The sequence below is a fragment of the Aythya ferina genome (genome assembly GCF_964211825.1).
Source record: "Aythya ferina genome assembly, chromosome: 3".
In the NCBI taxonomy this organism is placed as follows: domain Eukaryota; kingdom Metazoa; phylum Chordata; class Aves; order Anseriformes; family Anatidae; genus Aythya; species Aythya ferina.
Window position 1 is genome coordinate 81,471,790 of NC_140298.1, and position 17,900 is coordinate 81,489,689.

A 17,900-nucleotide genomic window follows, 5' to 3' on the forward strand; every position below is an offset into this window, starting at 1 on the left:
TTTGTGTAGAGAACTGATTAAATGCAGTATGTAATGACATATCCCACCTCACCAGAATTAACCAACTCGAAATTAAAACAAAGTGCTTAGGTTTGCCATAACTCCTGACAAAGTGAGCCAATTGCCTACACTGCTTATGTTAGTCTTACAATGCTGTATTTTAGGTGCTTAGAAAGTACTTAGTTCTTACATCTCATTAGATCTTATTCCATTGCCATCTAAGCAACGTAATTATTTACATGTTTTATGGTTTTACTAAAACTAGAAAAGCTACATTTTCAACAATCTTAGGTAACTGAATTACCTTATGTCCCTTAAGCTTTGCTCTCCAAAACAACACTCCCATACCCTCATGTACTCTATAATAAAGCAACAGCCCAAAAATAAACCACTGTCTTCCTTCGTACATGATCTCATCTCCCCCTCCTGCATTCTCCTCATATTATATCTCAACTTATCATTAAATTTTTCTTTCTGAAGAAACAAAGGCCTCTTGTTCTTTTTGAGAAATACCCTGCTAGGTACTCCTGCTTCCTCAAGATGCCTTCCATGCCAAGGGACAAGTTTGTGTTTATACTCCAAAAAGTAGTTGATATGAGCATTCTACAGTAATAGAACCTGTTCTGGCATCCAGAAACTTATGAAGCCTATTTTGATTAAATAGCAATAATTTTTAAGTTTAAAATTATGAACTGTACATACCTAGTGATGTCTTCAGTCAGTTGTGAAGGATCCGGAGGATAAAATTTCACATTAAAGGTGAACAGCCAAGGTAAACCTAAATATGGAAAACATCTGATTGGTAATCTCAAAACTGTTGAAGCAAGCAAGCAAAGAACTTTACTGAAGAAAATAAGGCAGTTGTATAAATTTTAGATCACTGAAACCTTGAAAATATTGGAAAGTTCTTTCTCTTTTTAGAGTATATTAGTAAGAACCATACATTATTTTCCATTATCAGGTATACACAGAATGAACAGAGTGAAAGAAAAATGTAACATGTTAAAAACTAATTTTTAAAATGTTAACAGTAAGCTGTGTAAACATCAGAAGTTTTAATTTGAAAACTACCATAATATATAACCAGATATTATGTGTTCAAACATAAATAGCTGTTCGCACTAAATCTGCATTTATTTCCAACTCTTTCAAGGCTAGTGATCTCCATGTTTAAACTGATTGTAGTTTGAAAGACTGTACAGTAACTATGAACTTGAGATGTCAATATGAAGTCTGTATTGCATACGAAGACAATAAGTAAACTATTCATATTCATACTGAATGCACGGAAGACAAAAATATTAGCTATTTCTCCTTTAAAATAATTTTTCTTAAACAATAATACCTTTAGCTATAATAGCAATTATATTTTTTTAAATTCACATATGAAAATTGTAATTGCCTATCTTAAATACAAAAGCACTTAAACTAGATAAATAGTTTGACAAAGCATAAAATTCTGCTTTTAATCATAGCTCTAGTTCTAAAACAGCTTTCAAATCTTGAACATTTAAGTCACTTAAATAATGAAAATCCATTCTAAGAATGTTGCTGTTATAATACTATGTGCAAGAGAAGTATGTTAATTGGAAAGTAATAACAATTTAACATAAGTAGAAGTTTCCGAGTTCAAACATTTCATTTAGTGTAATGCAGACACACAAAAGAAAATCCTAAAATAGAAATCCAGAAAAAGAACTGAATTGTTTGTTTTTGTATGCTGCTTCAAAGCAGTTGGGCTTTATCATATCTTGCCAGACATAAGGACGGTAAAGCTACGATGTAGATTTGCCAAAAGTAACGATGAAAGATAAGAAATAGAAGTTATTATCAGTAAAATTAACTAGTACGTTTGTCTTCCTCTCACCCTTTTCTCTTAAGGCAACTAATACTTTTGGTGAAAGACTTAAAAATTACCATTGGTAAAAAAGAGGTAATTATTCTATAAGCCTTGTTAACAATTACTTTTGAACCTTAAATAAGATTTCAAAAAGCTGCCATACTCAGATAAATCATGCTTCAGAAAAAATTGTCTATTTAAAAAAATAAATGACCAAAATGCCATTTCCAAAATTATGCTGCAGGTGCTAATATTTTGCTTAAGGTTGTTTTCCTAAAAGTAAAGGAATAATAAGTTCACAGCTGTTAGAAGTGAAAAGATGCTTTGTGTCAAAATATGTACTTTAACATTTCAAAAATTACTTCATATTTTCAGACGTGACTATTCACTGTAGCATTTTAACTTCTGCGTAAGTCTGCGTAACTGTGAACCTCATCCTCCCTGGCTGCTAAGTCACTATTTCCTTTAGGGAGTGCAGGGATTTAATATATCTACATGTTCCCAGTTAATTATTTGCTAGGACAATGAAAGCTTGGCTTACAAAATAAGGCACATCTCCTTGAATGAGAAAGCCTAATTTATCTGATGTACACATAGCACTGATTTAGCTAAGATACGCCTCATTCCATTATCTATTGCTATCTAATGCAAGACAGAATGAAGAGAATTTACATTTCTAACAATGATTTATACATATACTATGAATAAACAGAATTAAATCTGGAATAAATGATGAAAGTGGACTGATCTGTTTTCAAGGATATTAGCATCATTTAATGCTAATATTAAGTAAACCAAATTGATGACAAGATGCAATTGGGCCAAAAATACCTATGCAAACAGTGTTTAGGGAGAGTTATGTTAACAGGGGCTGTGGAGGAGGTTGGAGCAGGAAAGATGAAAGGAAGATGTGTCCTTCCTCACAGGTAGCAACCAGACAATGTTATCCTGGCATGGAGCAAAGTTTCCTGATGTGAAGGAATTTTTACTGGTCTAAGACTACAATTCAACTAATCAGATGAATTTGGCCTTAACCTATTTCTTTTTTTGTCAGCATTTTTACTGTTAGCTTTCAGAAAGCTCTGTAACAAGGAGACCTAGACACTGCTGGAAAAGAAAAAAAAAAAAAAAAGAAAAAATCTTCTAAAAGCTATAAAGAGCACAAATCCTCTGAATCTACAGACTACATAAAAAAAATCGTATGTTCATACTAATTCCTATAACTAATCCATAGAAAAAGTGTTGTAGTTGACTTGCTACTAAGTAATTTCTGGACAGCTGATGACCTGATATTTTACCTGATTTCTGAAAACACATTTATCCTCAGAACATAGACCAGAAAGCGTACTATACAGGCTATATTTATACTTCAATACAGCATACTGTTTGTAGCCACATAACAGAGGCACACAAACAACTGTCTTCACACAAAAACGCGTGCTATAACTGGCACTTTGAATTCACAGCAAAAACAAAAAAAAAACTGATATTAAAGTGATATTTAGCATTCTGTTCCTGATAAGGCTCTCTGTCTTAATGTTTATAGTATGTGCTACAGAAATGTCAAATTCTTTTCTAGAGGGTTTGTTACCTCAAAAATGCTTCTGTGGCAGCTTTAGGCACATTCTTTGAGAAAAAGAATGCAATAACTAACCAGCTAACAACATACAATTAACATGATTCATCCCATTCACACTGGAAATCAGTGAGTTTTTAGTCTAGTGAAGGCATTTATAGCTTTTACTTGTGATTCCTGTCTCTCAGCTAACATTTTCAGGGTACTGTGTGAGCAGTTCATCTGTCCTAGTCACAGGCAGATGTCCAATGCCCCATAAAGATAAGAAAATTATTTCTATAATATAGCTTAAATTACCTTCCAGGGAATCAGAGCAATATAGCAGCTGTACAACTAGCCCACATTTTCAAAGTTGCATCAACAAAACCAGAGTGCAGCCAAACCTTTTTGGACCAACAAGATGCAGCTCACAAACTCAGACATCTCTAAACTGCAAAACAATTTTTATAGCTAGCAGACATGTAGGAACACTTCCACAGGACAACTCTTCCCTGAGCACAGTGCTTATTGGTCTTCACTACTAGATTCTAGTGTGATAAGCTTCAAAGTTAGCTCCAAGTTTTACACATATATAGTTATTTAGCTTATTTTATTATATCTATTTCTTTAAAGTGACCTTGCATATACATATATACACTTTTTTAACCTGAGCTTGCCATGTTTTATCGGCAATAAAATCAGAGCTGTATATTTAAAATGCAATCCTTTTCCTTAATGAATTCTAACTTCCCTTCACACTAAGTACAAAGTGTAAAATGTGGTAGTACACAGTGTTGCAAAATTCTAAATTCACATCATACTGTTCTCACAGAATTTTATTTATTAATTTATCACCGTTTGGTCTACTGTGAAAATACACACATTTAATCATATCATTATCTTTTCTTATCCTCTTTCCTGAGCAGTTCAGACGTTTAACTTTTACTGCAGAATATGCTACAGAACCAAGAATGTCAAAATTCTGTTTCAACTTCATGGTATTCCCAGAACTACTTTAATTGTTGGCTACACGTGTCTCAAGGACAAGCTCAGTAACACATTTGTCTATTTTAAAGTTCCCCAGTGTGAATGACTGGATGCCCATAAACAATAAAGATGTTGAGAACAATCTTCAACATGAATAAAGAGCAAAATTTAAAGCCCAAGATTTGCCACCAGCTACCTTAAATATTGTAGCTGTATTATTGTATCTGTTCTAATCTACTTCCAGAATATTACAGGGAATTTCCCTCACTCCCCTCAACAGTTAAACTGAAACAAGGGAAAAGCAAGCCAAGTTTGTCTTCAAGCTAATCATTCCTTTCTAAAAGAAAAACAACTTTTGTATCACAATGGCTTATCTCTTTTGATGCTAGTAGACAGGGTTTCATTCAACCCTTGACTGCTGAAATTTATGCATCTGTAATGAAGGAAAATAGGCATTTACAAAAACTGGTTTGGTTCACCTCTTAGGTTCCTATTTCAGAATGCAATGCCTCACCTCCTGAAATTGCCCATAGGTTCAGAAGACAAGTGTTGTTAGTGTTGTTACCTTAGGTGAAATTAGATCACATTCTGGGTACAGCAATAAGTTCCTAAAAATGTTTCCAGCTAAGTACTCTCATGACAAAAGCCAGATTGTTTACATATTCACATCTCTAACCTTTGCCCACAATATAACTGTGAACATTTAAACTGAAGACAAGAGATTGATCTTCAATGGCAATTAATACTACAGTAAAAACCAGCTTTATGTGGCTTATTCAATTCTGTTACACTGAGAATGAGTTCAGAAAAAACTCAAAACTGAATTGAATGTGCTATATACAAACTGCATGTACCACATCTTGCATAGATAAAAAACCTCATATTAAGTTTCATATAAAGGTAAAACACCATACCCTCCATGAAATCTGGGATTTGGCTTTTCCAAAGTCAGTGGCTACTGTTTGTCCCTTCACTATATGCAAGGGCTGAAGCTCTAAGTTCTGTGAAAGTCTGAATCCACTTTGGATGTATCAGTTTCCAAGCTAGCGACAGAAATGTCATACCTGTCCGTAATTGAAGTAATTAGAGGTTTTATCATATGCCAGTGGATATCCAATTACATGAGTTTAAAAAAGGTCATGAATTAATTTGTCTGAAGAGATCAGGCTGAGTGAAGCCAAACAAGTTTTTTGCCACCTTCATAGCCTTGAGAAAGGAGAGAGTAATTTGTGGACCAAGTTCATTAGCTACAGCAACATTGGTATATGGGTAATTGCTGAAGTCCAATATAATTGCCCAGCCAAAGGACAGTGTGAATAAATGACAGATCACAAAGCCTGGGAACCCTGAATCTCAGCAACAGACAGCCTGATGCAGACTGTGACTTGCTGGAGACTACAGGATTCTATTTTCATCTTCCCCAGGGTGGTACACAAGTGCCCCATATGTGGAATATTGGTACTGCTCACATGTAAGAGAGATTATTACAAATATTAAGTTGAAAACTGACATGCTGAACTCCACTTCCAAATTCAACACCTTTGAGTGTTCAGATCGATGTATTTGTCCACACATGCTCATCCAGCATGTTAGTGCTTCAGTTTTTGCTATACATGAGAAAAGGAAATGAGTTTCCTCATTCTGAATGGGCTAGTAGGTTTTACAGATATCTTAAATACATATTTTTAACTGAATATTCTTTTGTACATAAGATATCTATTCTTGACTAGAACTAAGCCTGAAACAAAGAAAAACCTCATTACTCAATACCCACATAGTTGAGAGAGAAAATTTGCTTTCACAGTACATTCCAATAACTGGAAATTTTAATACAGTGATTACAAAGAACACAACTAACAGTGTGTTCATTACTTGCAAATCAGTGTAAGCAAGTTTCATCGTAGAAACCTTCGAAATGGCGTTCACTTGGTTGTTTACTTCATGCAGTATGCCTATGGACTCAGAAATGCTACAGACCAGAGAAAAAATTTCAAGTGTGATGCTTAATTGAAGAAACTGGACTTGACCTCCAATATAGAAACAGGTCTTCATGTTGTATGAAAAATCAGATTCCCTTAAAATATTTTTGGAGTACATACTACACAGTTAAGAAAATTATGTAGTGCATCCAAAAAAATATCAGGACAATCCTTGCGTTTCAGATTCATCATACTTGTAAATGATGCTCTATAGCATGCAGATCACTACTGAAGACAGTAACATGGAAAGTACAAAGTCCTCAGTCTTTTGTCAAATATTAAAATCTTAAAACCAGCCATTAACCACATATTTTGACAACTAATATATATATATATTAACTGAAGACCTCACATTTCTATGGAATAAGTATTGCAACTTTTCCATTATTAAAAGGACAATTGCAGATGGCTTCTGCAATTGCATAAGCATGCAAACACATTCACCATTTTAATTGGACTAGTTTGTTTATACAACAGCATATTAGATCAAAAAAGTCATCAATGAAGCTTCTGTAACTTTAATTTCTTCATTGGAAATGAAAAATACACCTTCCTCAACACAGTAAAGGATTTCACCAATTAGGAAAGGCCTAAAGGAAACAGAATTAACACCACTACCATTTTTGGAAAATGCAAGCGTTGCCTTACAAAGAAGTTAGAAATAGTAAAGAAATCTCTTGTTAACCGCTGTAGTTATCACAATGCTGTTCTTTATTGCAAGTACTCCCACTGGATCACATGCCCCAAAAGAGATCAAAGTCAGTTTAAGTAACATTCTTGTTGCATTGGAAATGTAGACATGCAAGTCTTATCACCTCTTCATAAAATTTGCATTCTCCCCCCACTTACATTTCCTGTCAGACGCTTAAAAATAATGTTTCTACCAAAAAAAAAAAAAAAACACCAACAAAAACATTAAAAGGAAATCATATTGGCCCCAAGCACATAAAACAATGAGAAGAGTGTTAGTTAAAAGTTGTCTAGCCTTTCATAGTGGCTACATATTTTGAGACATTTGAACCCAGAAAGAGTATTTCCTGAATATACTCACCATTTGCTCCTGTCTACTACAAAAGCTACATGCCAAGTGAAGTACTTAACAGACTTGTATGGAAACAGAGTAAAATAAGTTATTCTGTGTATACTTTATCAGGGAAGCAGAAAGATATGAACGGCTTGACTGGGAACGACTCCCAGTCAAATGTTCCAGGGAGTCGTATGAGGTTCCAAGCTATCTAATCCATTTCCATTGTTGAAATGGTGCTGGAGTAATCAGTTTAAAAAATATGCACCTTCTGTAAGACATACTGATTCTTATTTTGTAGTTTGAAAGCCTTACAGCAACAACCATGACCATTTCTGCAAGTTAACTTTTTCCATCTCATAACCCAAATATCAGCATCAAAATTTGAATAACATCTACTGTTTTGGAATGCAAAAGATGTTAACTGATTAGTCAAATGCAATACAGAAAAAATTGGGTCAGCAGCCACTACAGTCATTAACTTCTACAGCAGAAGTCTGAGTGATCCTTTCTCTCCTTATTGGACAGTGGACAGAAATAGAAGCTTTGCTTTTTGTTCTAAGGCTGAATGTCATCATCAGATACAAATTTTTAATGGTGTAAGCAATTAAATCAACATCCAGACTACTGAGTTTAGGAAGAAAGTTTGTGTGAGCAGAAAAAGGGAACATTGCATCCAAATAAATAAGTACTTACTTCGAATTTGTCTCTTAATTTCCTTTGAAGGATCTAACCAGTTCTGAAAAAAATAAACATTTAAAATAATTTCAGAGATAAGATAATTTCATACAATGCAGTTGAAGTCCATATTGTTTAGACTTCTGTTCTACTTTAAAATTTCTCAGAAATTTCTAAAATTGAACTTGTGATTTGCTAGCAAGTCTCCCCATCTATACACATAAATGATACTGTGTAATGCCACTGCCTTCATGGCTTGTCTTATTGCTTTAGACTATTTATGCCCTGTAATTTTGTAAATTGGATAGTCTTGACTAGTACATTACATCTGACAAATACAATTGTCTCTTTCCTTTTATTGGCATAAGCAGACTTCATGAGCAACTACGTCATCTCTACATGCCAGCACTTACACACCCATATAAAGTCATCAAGATGAGATTTCTCTTAATCTCTAGAGATCTACTATTCCTGTTACTTGTCTTAAATTACATACATTTCAGCTCTGATAACATTCAAAGGTGCTTGGAAAAAAATAATCAAATTTCATTTTCTTTTTTCAGAGCTTCCCCAAAGCAAGTTTCTCTATTAACTTGTATGATGTTAATGCTGATACACAAGGTTCAAAACTATAAGCTTTGCTCTATTTTAGGCAATGCAAATAAAGAAAAATTTCCATATAGGTGGTTCACTATTAAATGTTCAACACCAAGAATATTTTGCTCTATTTTGTACTACCTATTAAGTTAGCTTATAGCTTTTCAATTACTATTGCATAAGTAACAAAAGACTTTTTTTGTGACTGATCATCTAAAAACATAACTTTGAAAATTGAGAATGAGAAATCAGTAATGCGTTCATCTGTAATTCAAACAAACCTGTTTACAAATTTTACCCATAGACATTGCAAAGCAGATCAAGTAAGAGACTAGAAATATAAGCCTTTTAACTGCAGTTACTGAACATTTATTTTTTACAGCATTTGAACGTTTATTTCCCATAAACAGACAGACACAAACATATACAAGAACACACACATACACACATATGCACACACAGCCAGTCTGTCAGCCAAACTTAGTATGTTTCATTAGGAGAAGTGTGCAGAGTAATGAGGAGCTAGCAACTAACTTGCAAGGTCAAGGTCAACAATTGCATTTCAACAGTCCCCTGCAGGTAACAGCAGGGACCTCAAGGTCAGCAGGGACCTCAGTGCCAGCACAAACGTTGCTAAGGATGCATCTGTCAGTTTTTCTTGCCCAACCTAGCCAAGTACCAGGTATTGAATACACTGTGACTCACCATTCAGTCTGTGATGACAAACTGTAGAAACCAATAATGGTTTTCCACAACCATATAAATCAGTCTTTACTGCACACTTTCCAACTCAAAATTAAGTTCATCTCAGGAACACAAATTCCAAATTTCTTGCTTTAAGAAGCCTGCAACCTCTACATCTCATAACAGTTATGATGATTCCAGAGATACACAGTCTATAACATTGTTATAAAGGAAGAAAAAAATCCTCCCAAAGAATCTGGATAAAATTCATTTTGTTTGAATCAGAAAAAAATACTACCTGCTGGAAGACTCTTGACAAGGACAGGCCTTGGAAGGCATGAGAAGTCTTCAGAAATTTTAGCAGAGACTTTCAGCTTCATTTCAGCTACAGTTATCATCCTTGTTTTTCAGATTTGGTATTAACTCCATTCCCAAATGATACAAAGCCATATTCCTCTGATTACAAAGAGGACTAAAACTATCTTAAACTCTTAAATTTTAGACAAAAAGTAGTATAAAGTAACAAATAATTATATAGTGTGACAATTACAGCAGAAAACTAGGATGCATGAGTATGTTATTTTCAGTGCTATAAAGCACTTTTAACTCTACTTTTACAAAGTAGAAGAAACATACAAAACAGAATATGTTGCAAAATGAGAATAATATTTTTTAAAAAAGGAATTCATTTCTTTAAATTAAACTGTTTTCAGTACAGCTCATTTTCTGATTTTCCAAACCTGCAGCAGGCTTATTGGAAGCAGATTTCATCACCAACTTTCATTACTGTTCCATCAAATAAAATCAGATGTTTGTATTCCATTTTATATGTGCAATTTTTATTTTTTATTTTTTTTTTTTGGGGGGGGGGAGGGTTTGCATCTGTGCCTTTTGTTACAAGTAAAACAAACACTATTGAAGAATCTACCCTGAAATAGACCTCAGCACAGAATAGGCAGGTCTGTCTTTCAACACAAAAGACAAAGTGTATGCACGCTACGTTGCTCCAGTAGGCAAAAATCTATTTGTTTAATTTATGAATGGTAAGGTTATAGATAAGACAAAGTAATGAATTGTCAAAGAACAACAAAATGTTCTCTACCAGCACAGAAGTATTTTGTACAAATCCAGAAAAGCAGGATTTCCAGCTGGTGCCCAGAACATAAGAGCACAAGCTTTCTAACACTTTTGCAGACCAATTACAGCATGAATCAAGCATTCATGAACTTTTGAGGGTGTAATGCAATAAAATCACTAACTAAACTTTCAACTAATAAATATAACATTTGTAAAGCCACAAAAAAATCATTAATGCATAACTTTACCTAAATAGCTTTAAAATGTCTATGAAAGCTAACAAAAATTGGTCTGATATGAAAACATAACATCTCTCCCAGCTGCACAGAACACCCATAGAGAGAAGTTAATGGGACTCCTCCTCCAATGGTACCCCAATGGTGCATTAGGGAGCAGCTCTAATTCAAAAGAGTGCCTGGCATTGAGTTTCCACACCCCACAGCTGCTGTCTAGCTCAACAGCTGGCTCCTAAATGAGTGGCTGTGATGACTGCATAAGAATGAGAAAACACATCATTCAGCATTTAGTACTGACTGGGATGGAGGTCAGAGATTTGTTCCATTTCAATCAAGCGGCAATAGTTATAACTGGAAAAAAATGTATCAGAAGTAACTGGTACTGAGATGAAAAAAGAATTCAGACTTGATACAGTGAGGTGAACAAACGAGAAGGCCAGCCCCTAAAACCAGCAAAAGCTCCAAGGCTTTCTGTAGCAGATATTGCTGAACACAACTGATCAGCATCCTCATCCCCATCCATTAATTAAATCAATACATGAGATGTTAAATGATTTTTTCTTAGAAAAGAATGAAAGCAAGTTGAGATGTGAAAGTGCTAAGACAGAAGCACAGGATCTATTAAAAAGACATACCACAAGTATTTAACATTCTACAAACAATATAAAAGGTCTTCATCCATGTATAAAAAGGTACATTTAATAACAAAAATCCATACATCTATCTTACTGATCCCATTCTGTGTAGCTATACAATTTCATATTTACAAGCATGAAGGAAATGGCAGTTGGGTGTTGGGGGGGCTCAACTCTCTCATGCTGAAGCCCAGGCTTTCAAAATCGTTTTTGGAAACCTGGGTATTCCTGCTCATCTGGCAATTGCAACTTAGAGCTGCGGCAGAGCCCCACATCCACACCAGTTGCACATCAGGAGATGGAATGGGTCACCTATTTTTGGGGGGATGGGGGGATTATTTTTTGGGGGGCTTTAAATTATTATACATCCTTTTGTCTTCCTTAGCCTTTTGTACATCACCACAGATTCCCTTATCTCCAATCTAGTGATCATAAAATGCAAATTGTTGAGGAAAGAAAGCAAAACCAGATGATCAGTAGTTTTAGAAGTGTCAGTTAAAGCACAAATAAAGAATACAATAGTCATCATCTTGCACATGTACCTAAGTTTGTAAAATACAGGCCAATTGCACAAGACAAGAACTGCTCTAATAGCTTTGGTAATCAAATTAAAATGAAGGTCTTACAAATTTAAAGTAATAGGTAAAACAGACAATCACTGCTGAACAAGCATCAAATGCTGATTCAAAGATCATAAAACAAACTCAAATTGGGATATTTAGGTGAAGTACCTCCTTTTGCCAGTCCAAAACTGGATTTTCTTTTCTCTTCCCTCTCAGACTTTGAAAGATGTCTGAGTGAGTAATCCGGGGAATTAAGTAGTTCAACTCTGCTCAATATCTGTTTGCAAACCAAGTGCCTAAAGACTACTTAGAGTTCTTTCACCAACTGAAGATCTTTTTAAGAAATCCATTGGTTGACAAGAGTTTCTAAGGAAGCCAGAACAAGCTTAAATATTTTAGATTCACTGAAAGCTTAGCTAATTTAGACAAATAAACTTCACATCATTCTCTATATACATCAATAGCAGATCCCACATCTGCTATTATGTATTTCCTCTCCTGTCAGTGAGGAGACTGTCCTATGTTGTGTACACTCGTGTATTGCCAAGAATACTGAGTAGCACAAAGGGACTGTAAATGACAACAACAAAAAATAAATTAGATTATGATATTACTCAGAGGATCAACTTGGATGCTCTTCATTGTTACACTGAACAAGGTCCAATTTCTATAAATGCTTTATAAATCATGATCAAAAATACAATATCCAAGTAGTAAAAATACATCAAGCCCATTTTATGCATAGAAAACTTTAACTGAGAGGAATCAAGTATTCTGCTCTTTACTTCACAAAAGGTCTCCAGCAAAGCAAGGAAGTCTAGAAAACAATTGTATTTGAATAGAAGTTGTCAAAGTCAAATTTATTCAGATCACTGCATTAGACTTCATTTCAAGTGTAGAAGTGGAATGAGAAAACATGAAAAAAGCAAGAAAGTCTTCAGTAAGTATAATGCGTATATACAAGTATATAGTATTTCGAGTATACGAGCATAGTATACTCATGTAATGATGCTTCCTGACTCAAAAACAGATTGAGATCAAAATCATAAGAATTACATTTTTTCATTTCAATTCGCAATTATTAGTTTGTTCGTTATGATGGAAAAGATGTCTGCACGCTTATCTTTAGTTAGTGGACACAGTGACAACTAGTCCATAACTAGACACAAACATTCAGATGCTGGGAGAAGCTAATTGGCTCTTAGTAATTAGTAGAATGAATACCAACAGCTGATTTAAATTTTTTCCTCCACTCAATCTAGATGTGCTCACCATGTACAAAGAAGCATAAAAGATTACAAAATATGATACCAAAAGGTACTGAAGAGATCTTATTTGAATGTAGTCATACCAAAACACCTCTTCATTACTAAAGCTAGCATCCAACACTGGTGAGAGGCTAGCCCCAGTCTCACCTTTTCAAATGACCTGTTTAACTTAAAATTAAGAGGAAAATAAACAATTAAGGCCTAATAATTACAGACTTACAGACAACATGTCCTTCATGCTCCTTGTCAAAGCATTATTAAGCACACGTGAGAAAAGAGTAAAATTTTTAGAAAGCCAGATTAAAGATAGATTTGTTTGCATTATTTATCATCAGTTTTGTTTGTCTTTGTATTTTTAAGAGGGTTACAAATTAAACTGTGGGGAGTCTGGCAGATTAAGGGAATGATATTAGTTAAAGTTTCCTATCTTCACTGGCAGGTATGGCATACTATTTTACCATTCCAAAATGAAGTCTAGGAACTATTCAATTAATTTTTCCAGAACTGTGTATATTTTAAATATTTCACACTCTGAAGTAATAAATGGAAACTTTGTTATCTTAACATACACATCAGTATCTTGCACACAGTACCAAACTATTCAAGTCAGTAGCAATGTAGGGGAAAAGCAAAAGGCCTAATACAGACTTACCTTCTGATCTGAATTCTCATAGAACAACAGCCCAAAATAGTCCTTTTCCAGTAAATTGAGATGCTCACACACTTTGTCAAACAATATTTGGCCTTTTGCTCTTTTCTGAAAAAAAAAAAAAAAAAAAAAAGAAAATTACTATCAGTAAACATTTAATTTTATGAACACATTCAGCTGATGAAACAGGCTGCACAACAGGTACTGTAATTAGATGGGATTAGTCAGGGAAATTAAAAGTACCTATAAAAAAAGATTATAAAGCTGTCAGCTTTCTTATGATATTCTATTTATCATATTTTCAAGCTATACATATCACAGTTAAAAATAAAGACTTTTTTTTTCCCCAATTCAGAGAAGTTGACTTGCATGTACAAGACAAATTCATTACCATTTTTTACTTAAGTATTGCACACCTTTAATTGCAGCTAAATAGTCCTGAAATCGTTTTCTATAGGTCTTTAGTTTTACCTAAAGGCCAGGCTGGATGGGGCTTTGAGCAACCTGGCCTACTGGGAGGTGTCCCTGCCTATGGTAGGGGGGTGAGAACTAGCTAGTTTTTAAGGTCCCTTCCAACCCAAACCATTCTATAGCTCTATGAAAACCAAAGCATGTTATCTTCAAGGAACAAAAAAAGATGAAGCAGACCACTAAAAGTAGGTGATCAGGCCAGTAGGAACACCATACAAGCATAAGCAGAGCACAAATTGGTCTGTCAACATTGCAGAGATTCTGAGGGGCAAGTCAAAGAAACCAACGTCTTAAAACAAAACCAAGTCTTAAAGAAGTTAATCCCTTCAAAAAAATCTATTGTAGTAACAAAAAAGAAAATCATTTTATTTGAGATTAGTTTCAATATTGTAGTGTGCTATTTTACAATAGCGATGAAAAACAAAAGTTTTAGCACACTCTTAAAAAGGCTGCTTTTTGCAGCTCTGAATAATATAGCTTAAGTAAGTTGCAATTAGTCCTGAAGTTCTATCTTTCCTTCCCGCACCAGTAACAGGGAACATAAACATGGTTATCCTGTCTTCCTATTGCTAGTAATGAAAAACAGGCCTATGATTTTTTTCTGTGTGCCAGATTTTAGGGAAAAATTGTACTGGAGATGACTGCTGACAAGAGGCAAAACATTTTAGAGCATTTGGCTTGCAATACATCACCAGGGGTGGGGAACATCAGAATTTCTTTCCACAGTTAAAACAGCCTGTTGGTGGAACATCTGAACATGAACAGCACGCAGTCTCGCCTTTTGAACCAAGCCCTACATGACTGTTCTGCTATTTGTGGCATTTACCAGCAGGACCACAACATGGTATTTTCCGAGGCCTGGCAGCTCAGAGGAATTCCTGCATTTGCTTATCCCACAGATTTCAGTAGATGCCACACACTGCTGCAATTCCAAAGAAACGCCATCAACTGCCTCTGTGTAGGCCCTGGCAACACTGCCGTTATTGTGTCCCGCAGACAGTGACAGAGCACTCACAAGTGCCTTAAGCGTGCCTCTCACTGCAGCCCCATTGCACTGTACAAAATGTTAAAGGCTGGGAGGGGAGGGAAGGGGGAGAAAAGGTATGCACAGAGCAAATACTGAAGGCATTGTTTTTATTCTCCAACAGTCCAAACCTCTGATTCTTCAAGACTGCATTGTTCAGCAGACATTACAGTCTTGAAAATCAGAAAACTTTCAAACGACACATTTATAAAATGAACACAATTAGTTGCCAAAGCATCACGGAGAGTCAGTGGGGCTTAAAAGTCCAAATCAGTTGAAAAAGGGAGCTGGGAATCTTAAGCCTGGTCAGTACTCTCACAGGTTTTACTCTTCAGAAATACAGGTAACTCCTTCCCCTAGCAGTTTGAAGTAACCAGTTTGCTCAACAGCCTCCTCTTCAGCTTCATAAAAGTCAGTGTAGTGGGCTGAGCTCCCAGCAGGCCAGGTGTCCCCGCGGCCATACTCTCTCCTCAGCAAGACAGGAGGACCTATGCCAAGGCAGCCAGCCCTGAAAGGCCATACTAATGACTGATCTCCACACAAGGCACATCTCTCCTTTGGCTTTGAGACAACTTCACTCAAAAACATTACTTTTAGTAGTGTCTCTTGAATCTGGACCAAAGTTTTCAAAATGTGTGAAATTTTATGTCATCCCTGTTTTACTTTTTCTGTGTAAGAAAAAGTTCGTACTTGCAGCAGATCACTTAAGTTTACCCAAACACTAGTCTACACATCTGAACAGTCAAAAAAATAAAGATTTGCAAATAAAAGCCCAACTACAATTGAACATCTGATCCATATCAAGTTCAATCATACTTCCCTTAATTCAGGGTTAAAAAAAATATCTTAACTGTACATTAAGCAAACACAATTTTATTTTGTATAAGCAAACTAAGTAACCATAGGACCCTTCTGTCATCTCCAATGTATTTCAGTTGCTCATACGTGCGTAAAATGTGGTCAGTGCTGGCATCCTTTAAATGCCTTTTGTTATAAATATTTAATTAGACCACTGATTGAATGCAGTAAACAAACCCAATATGATCTACATTTGCTTTTAACTAGCAGTTATTATACAGATAGCTTTTCTTTTTTGAAAGTAGAACTGTTATCCTTTACTAAAACCAAGATTACATTTACAGAAGAAAATCTGAACAAGCCTTTATCACAGATCCCAAATATAACAAAAGTTTCCTTACAAGTAAGAAACCACAGAAAAAGAAAAAAAGCTTCAAAAATAGCTTCCTCCTCAAAGCAAGACGAACACTCAGACCACTGTAAGAGAATGAGAACTTACACCTGCTCTTATAGACATCAATTATCAGGAAAGGAGTTCATCAAAATTATATAATCTGCACTATGCTAAAAATAAATAAAAATATTTGCATCCTAAAAATTCATCTTGAGCATTCCAGTCTGCTCACTCAAGCTATTAAACTGCCGTTACTTCCCACAAATATTACACTACTAAGTCATGAACCTGTGACAGTGAATGTTTGTCATTTCAAGTACAGTGATTCAGTGATTTAGAACTTTTGACAAACTCCACATCTTTCATCCCCACATGCTTTCACAAGTCTCTGTCCCACTTACATGTTGCCATTCCTGTGAGTGAACTTAATTCACTTGAAAGAAAGCCATAAAAGGTAACTGAAAGTTACTAGCAGTTCACAACCTGTGAAAATTGTTTTAATTCATGTTCCTCCAAAACTACTCAAACAATAGTTTTTACCTTTCTTCCTCTAGTCATTTACAGGTTCCTGTGAAGAATCTGAGGACACATGGAAGATATCCTTAAAAGCTACGATAGTTTTAAGGTTAAAATAAATTGAATAAATTGCTCATGTTCTCTACGCATGCACATACTGTGTAGACAACTCATTCTGTTTAGTGAAATGCTTCCACAGAATATTATTCCCTTATATATTACATGAATTTCCTAGTCCTAGAGATAAGTACCTTTGGACACTTTTACTTTCAAGTTACAGGACACAGAAAACCAACCTATTTTATTAACATGGAACCTAATAAGCAATTTCATATGCTTTAGACTAAAAGTAGACTTAAATATAACCTTTCAATGGAGGTTGCTTTGCTTCCTTACAAAACTTTCCTAGTTCCCCCAAATTAAGCAAGTTTGAAGAGTTGCTGGTATCAATGTTTGTAATACTAGAACATTGGTCCCACCTAGAGTTTTTAATTTCTCCAAACAAATACCAGAGACACTGGCATTAGAATTAACTACTGTTCAGTTTTGGCAAAATCAAAGACCACGAAGCACCACAAGAGTAAGAGTATGAAGTTTAAACAAACTGAGGAATAGTTTTCACTTGCTACAAAGCTCAGCTTCATTACACCAACTTTTCTGGAGGACAGCAGCCTTAAAGGTTGTCAGAACTGGCATTCAGACAAGCCAATTTCTAGAAGCTATACTGAAGAAACAGGCTATAAACCAGGTCTTTCCATTTTGCATCTAAAGAAGCAGAATAATAAAAGAATATAGAAAGAAAAAAATTGAAGGAAAGTGTCACCAAAGAAGCTGAAATATCTGCTTAAGAAGTTTTTTATAGAAAGAATTATTGACTTAACTAAGTTCAGACTGGCAAGTTGACACCAGACAGAAGATCTACTAA

The 17,900-nt window shown here is 35.0% G+C and overlaps 1 protein-coding gene across 9 annotated transcripts in view; it reads right to left on the bottom strand.

Moving 5' to 3' along the window:
* Positions 1 to 17,900, bottom strand: part of EPB41L2 (erythrocyte membrane protein band 4.1 like 2) — a 108,037-nt gene that overhangs the window by 37,292 nt on the left and 52,845 nt on the right. For all 9 annotated transcript variants that reach the window (XM_084512826.1, XM_084512828.1, XM_084512833.1 and 6 more), the window contains 3 exons: positions 13,776 to 13,880; positions 8,082 to 8,124; positions 703 to 778 (listed from right to left, as the gene is read on the bottom strand). In XM_084512826.1, the coding sequence (XP_084368952.1) occupies positions 703 to 778; positions 8,082 to 8,124; positions 13,776 to 13,880 (224 nt within the window). The remainder of the gene's footprint in view (positions 1 to 702; positions 779 to 8,081; positions 8,125 to 13,775; positions 13,881 to 17,900) is intronic.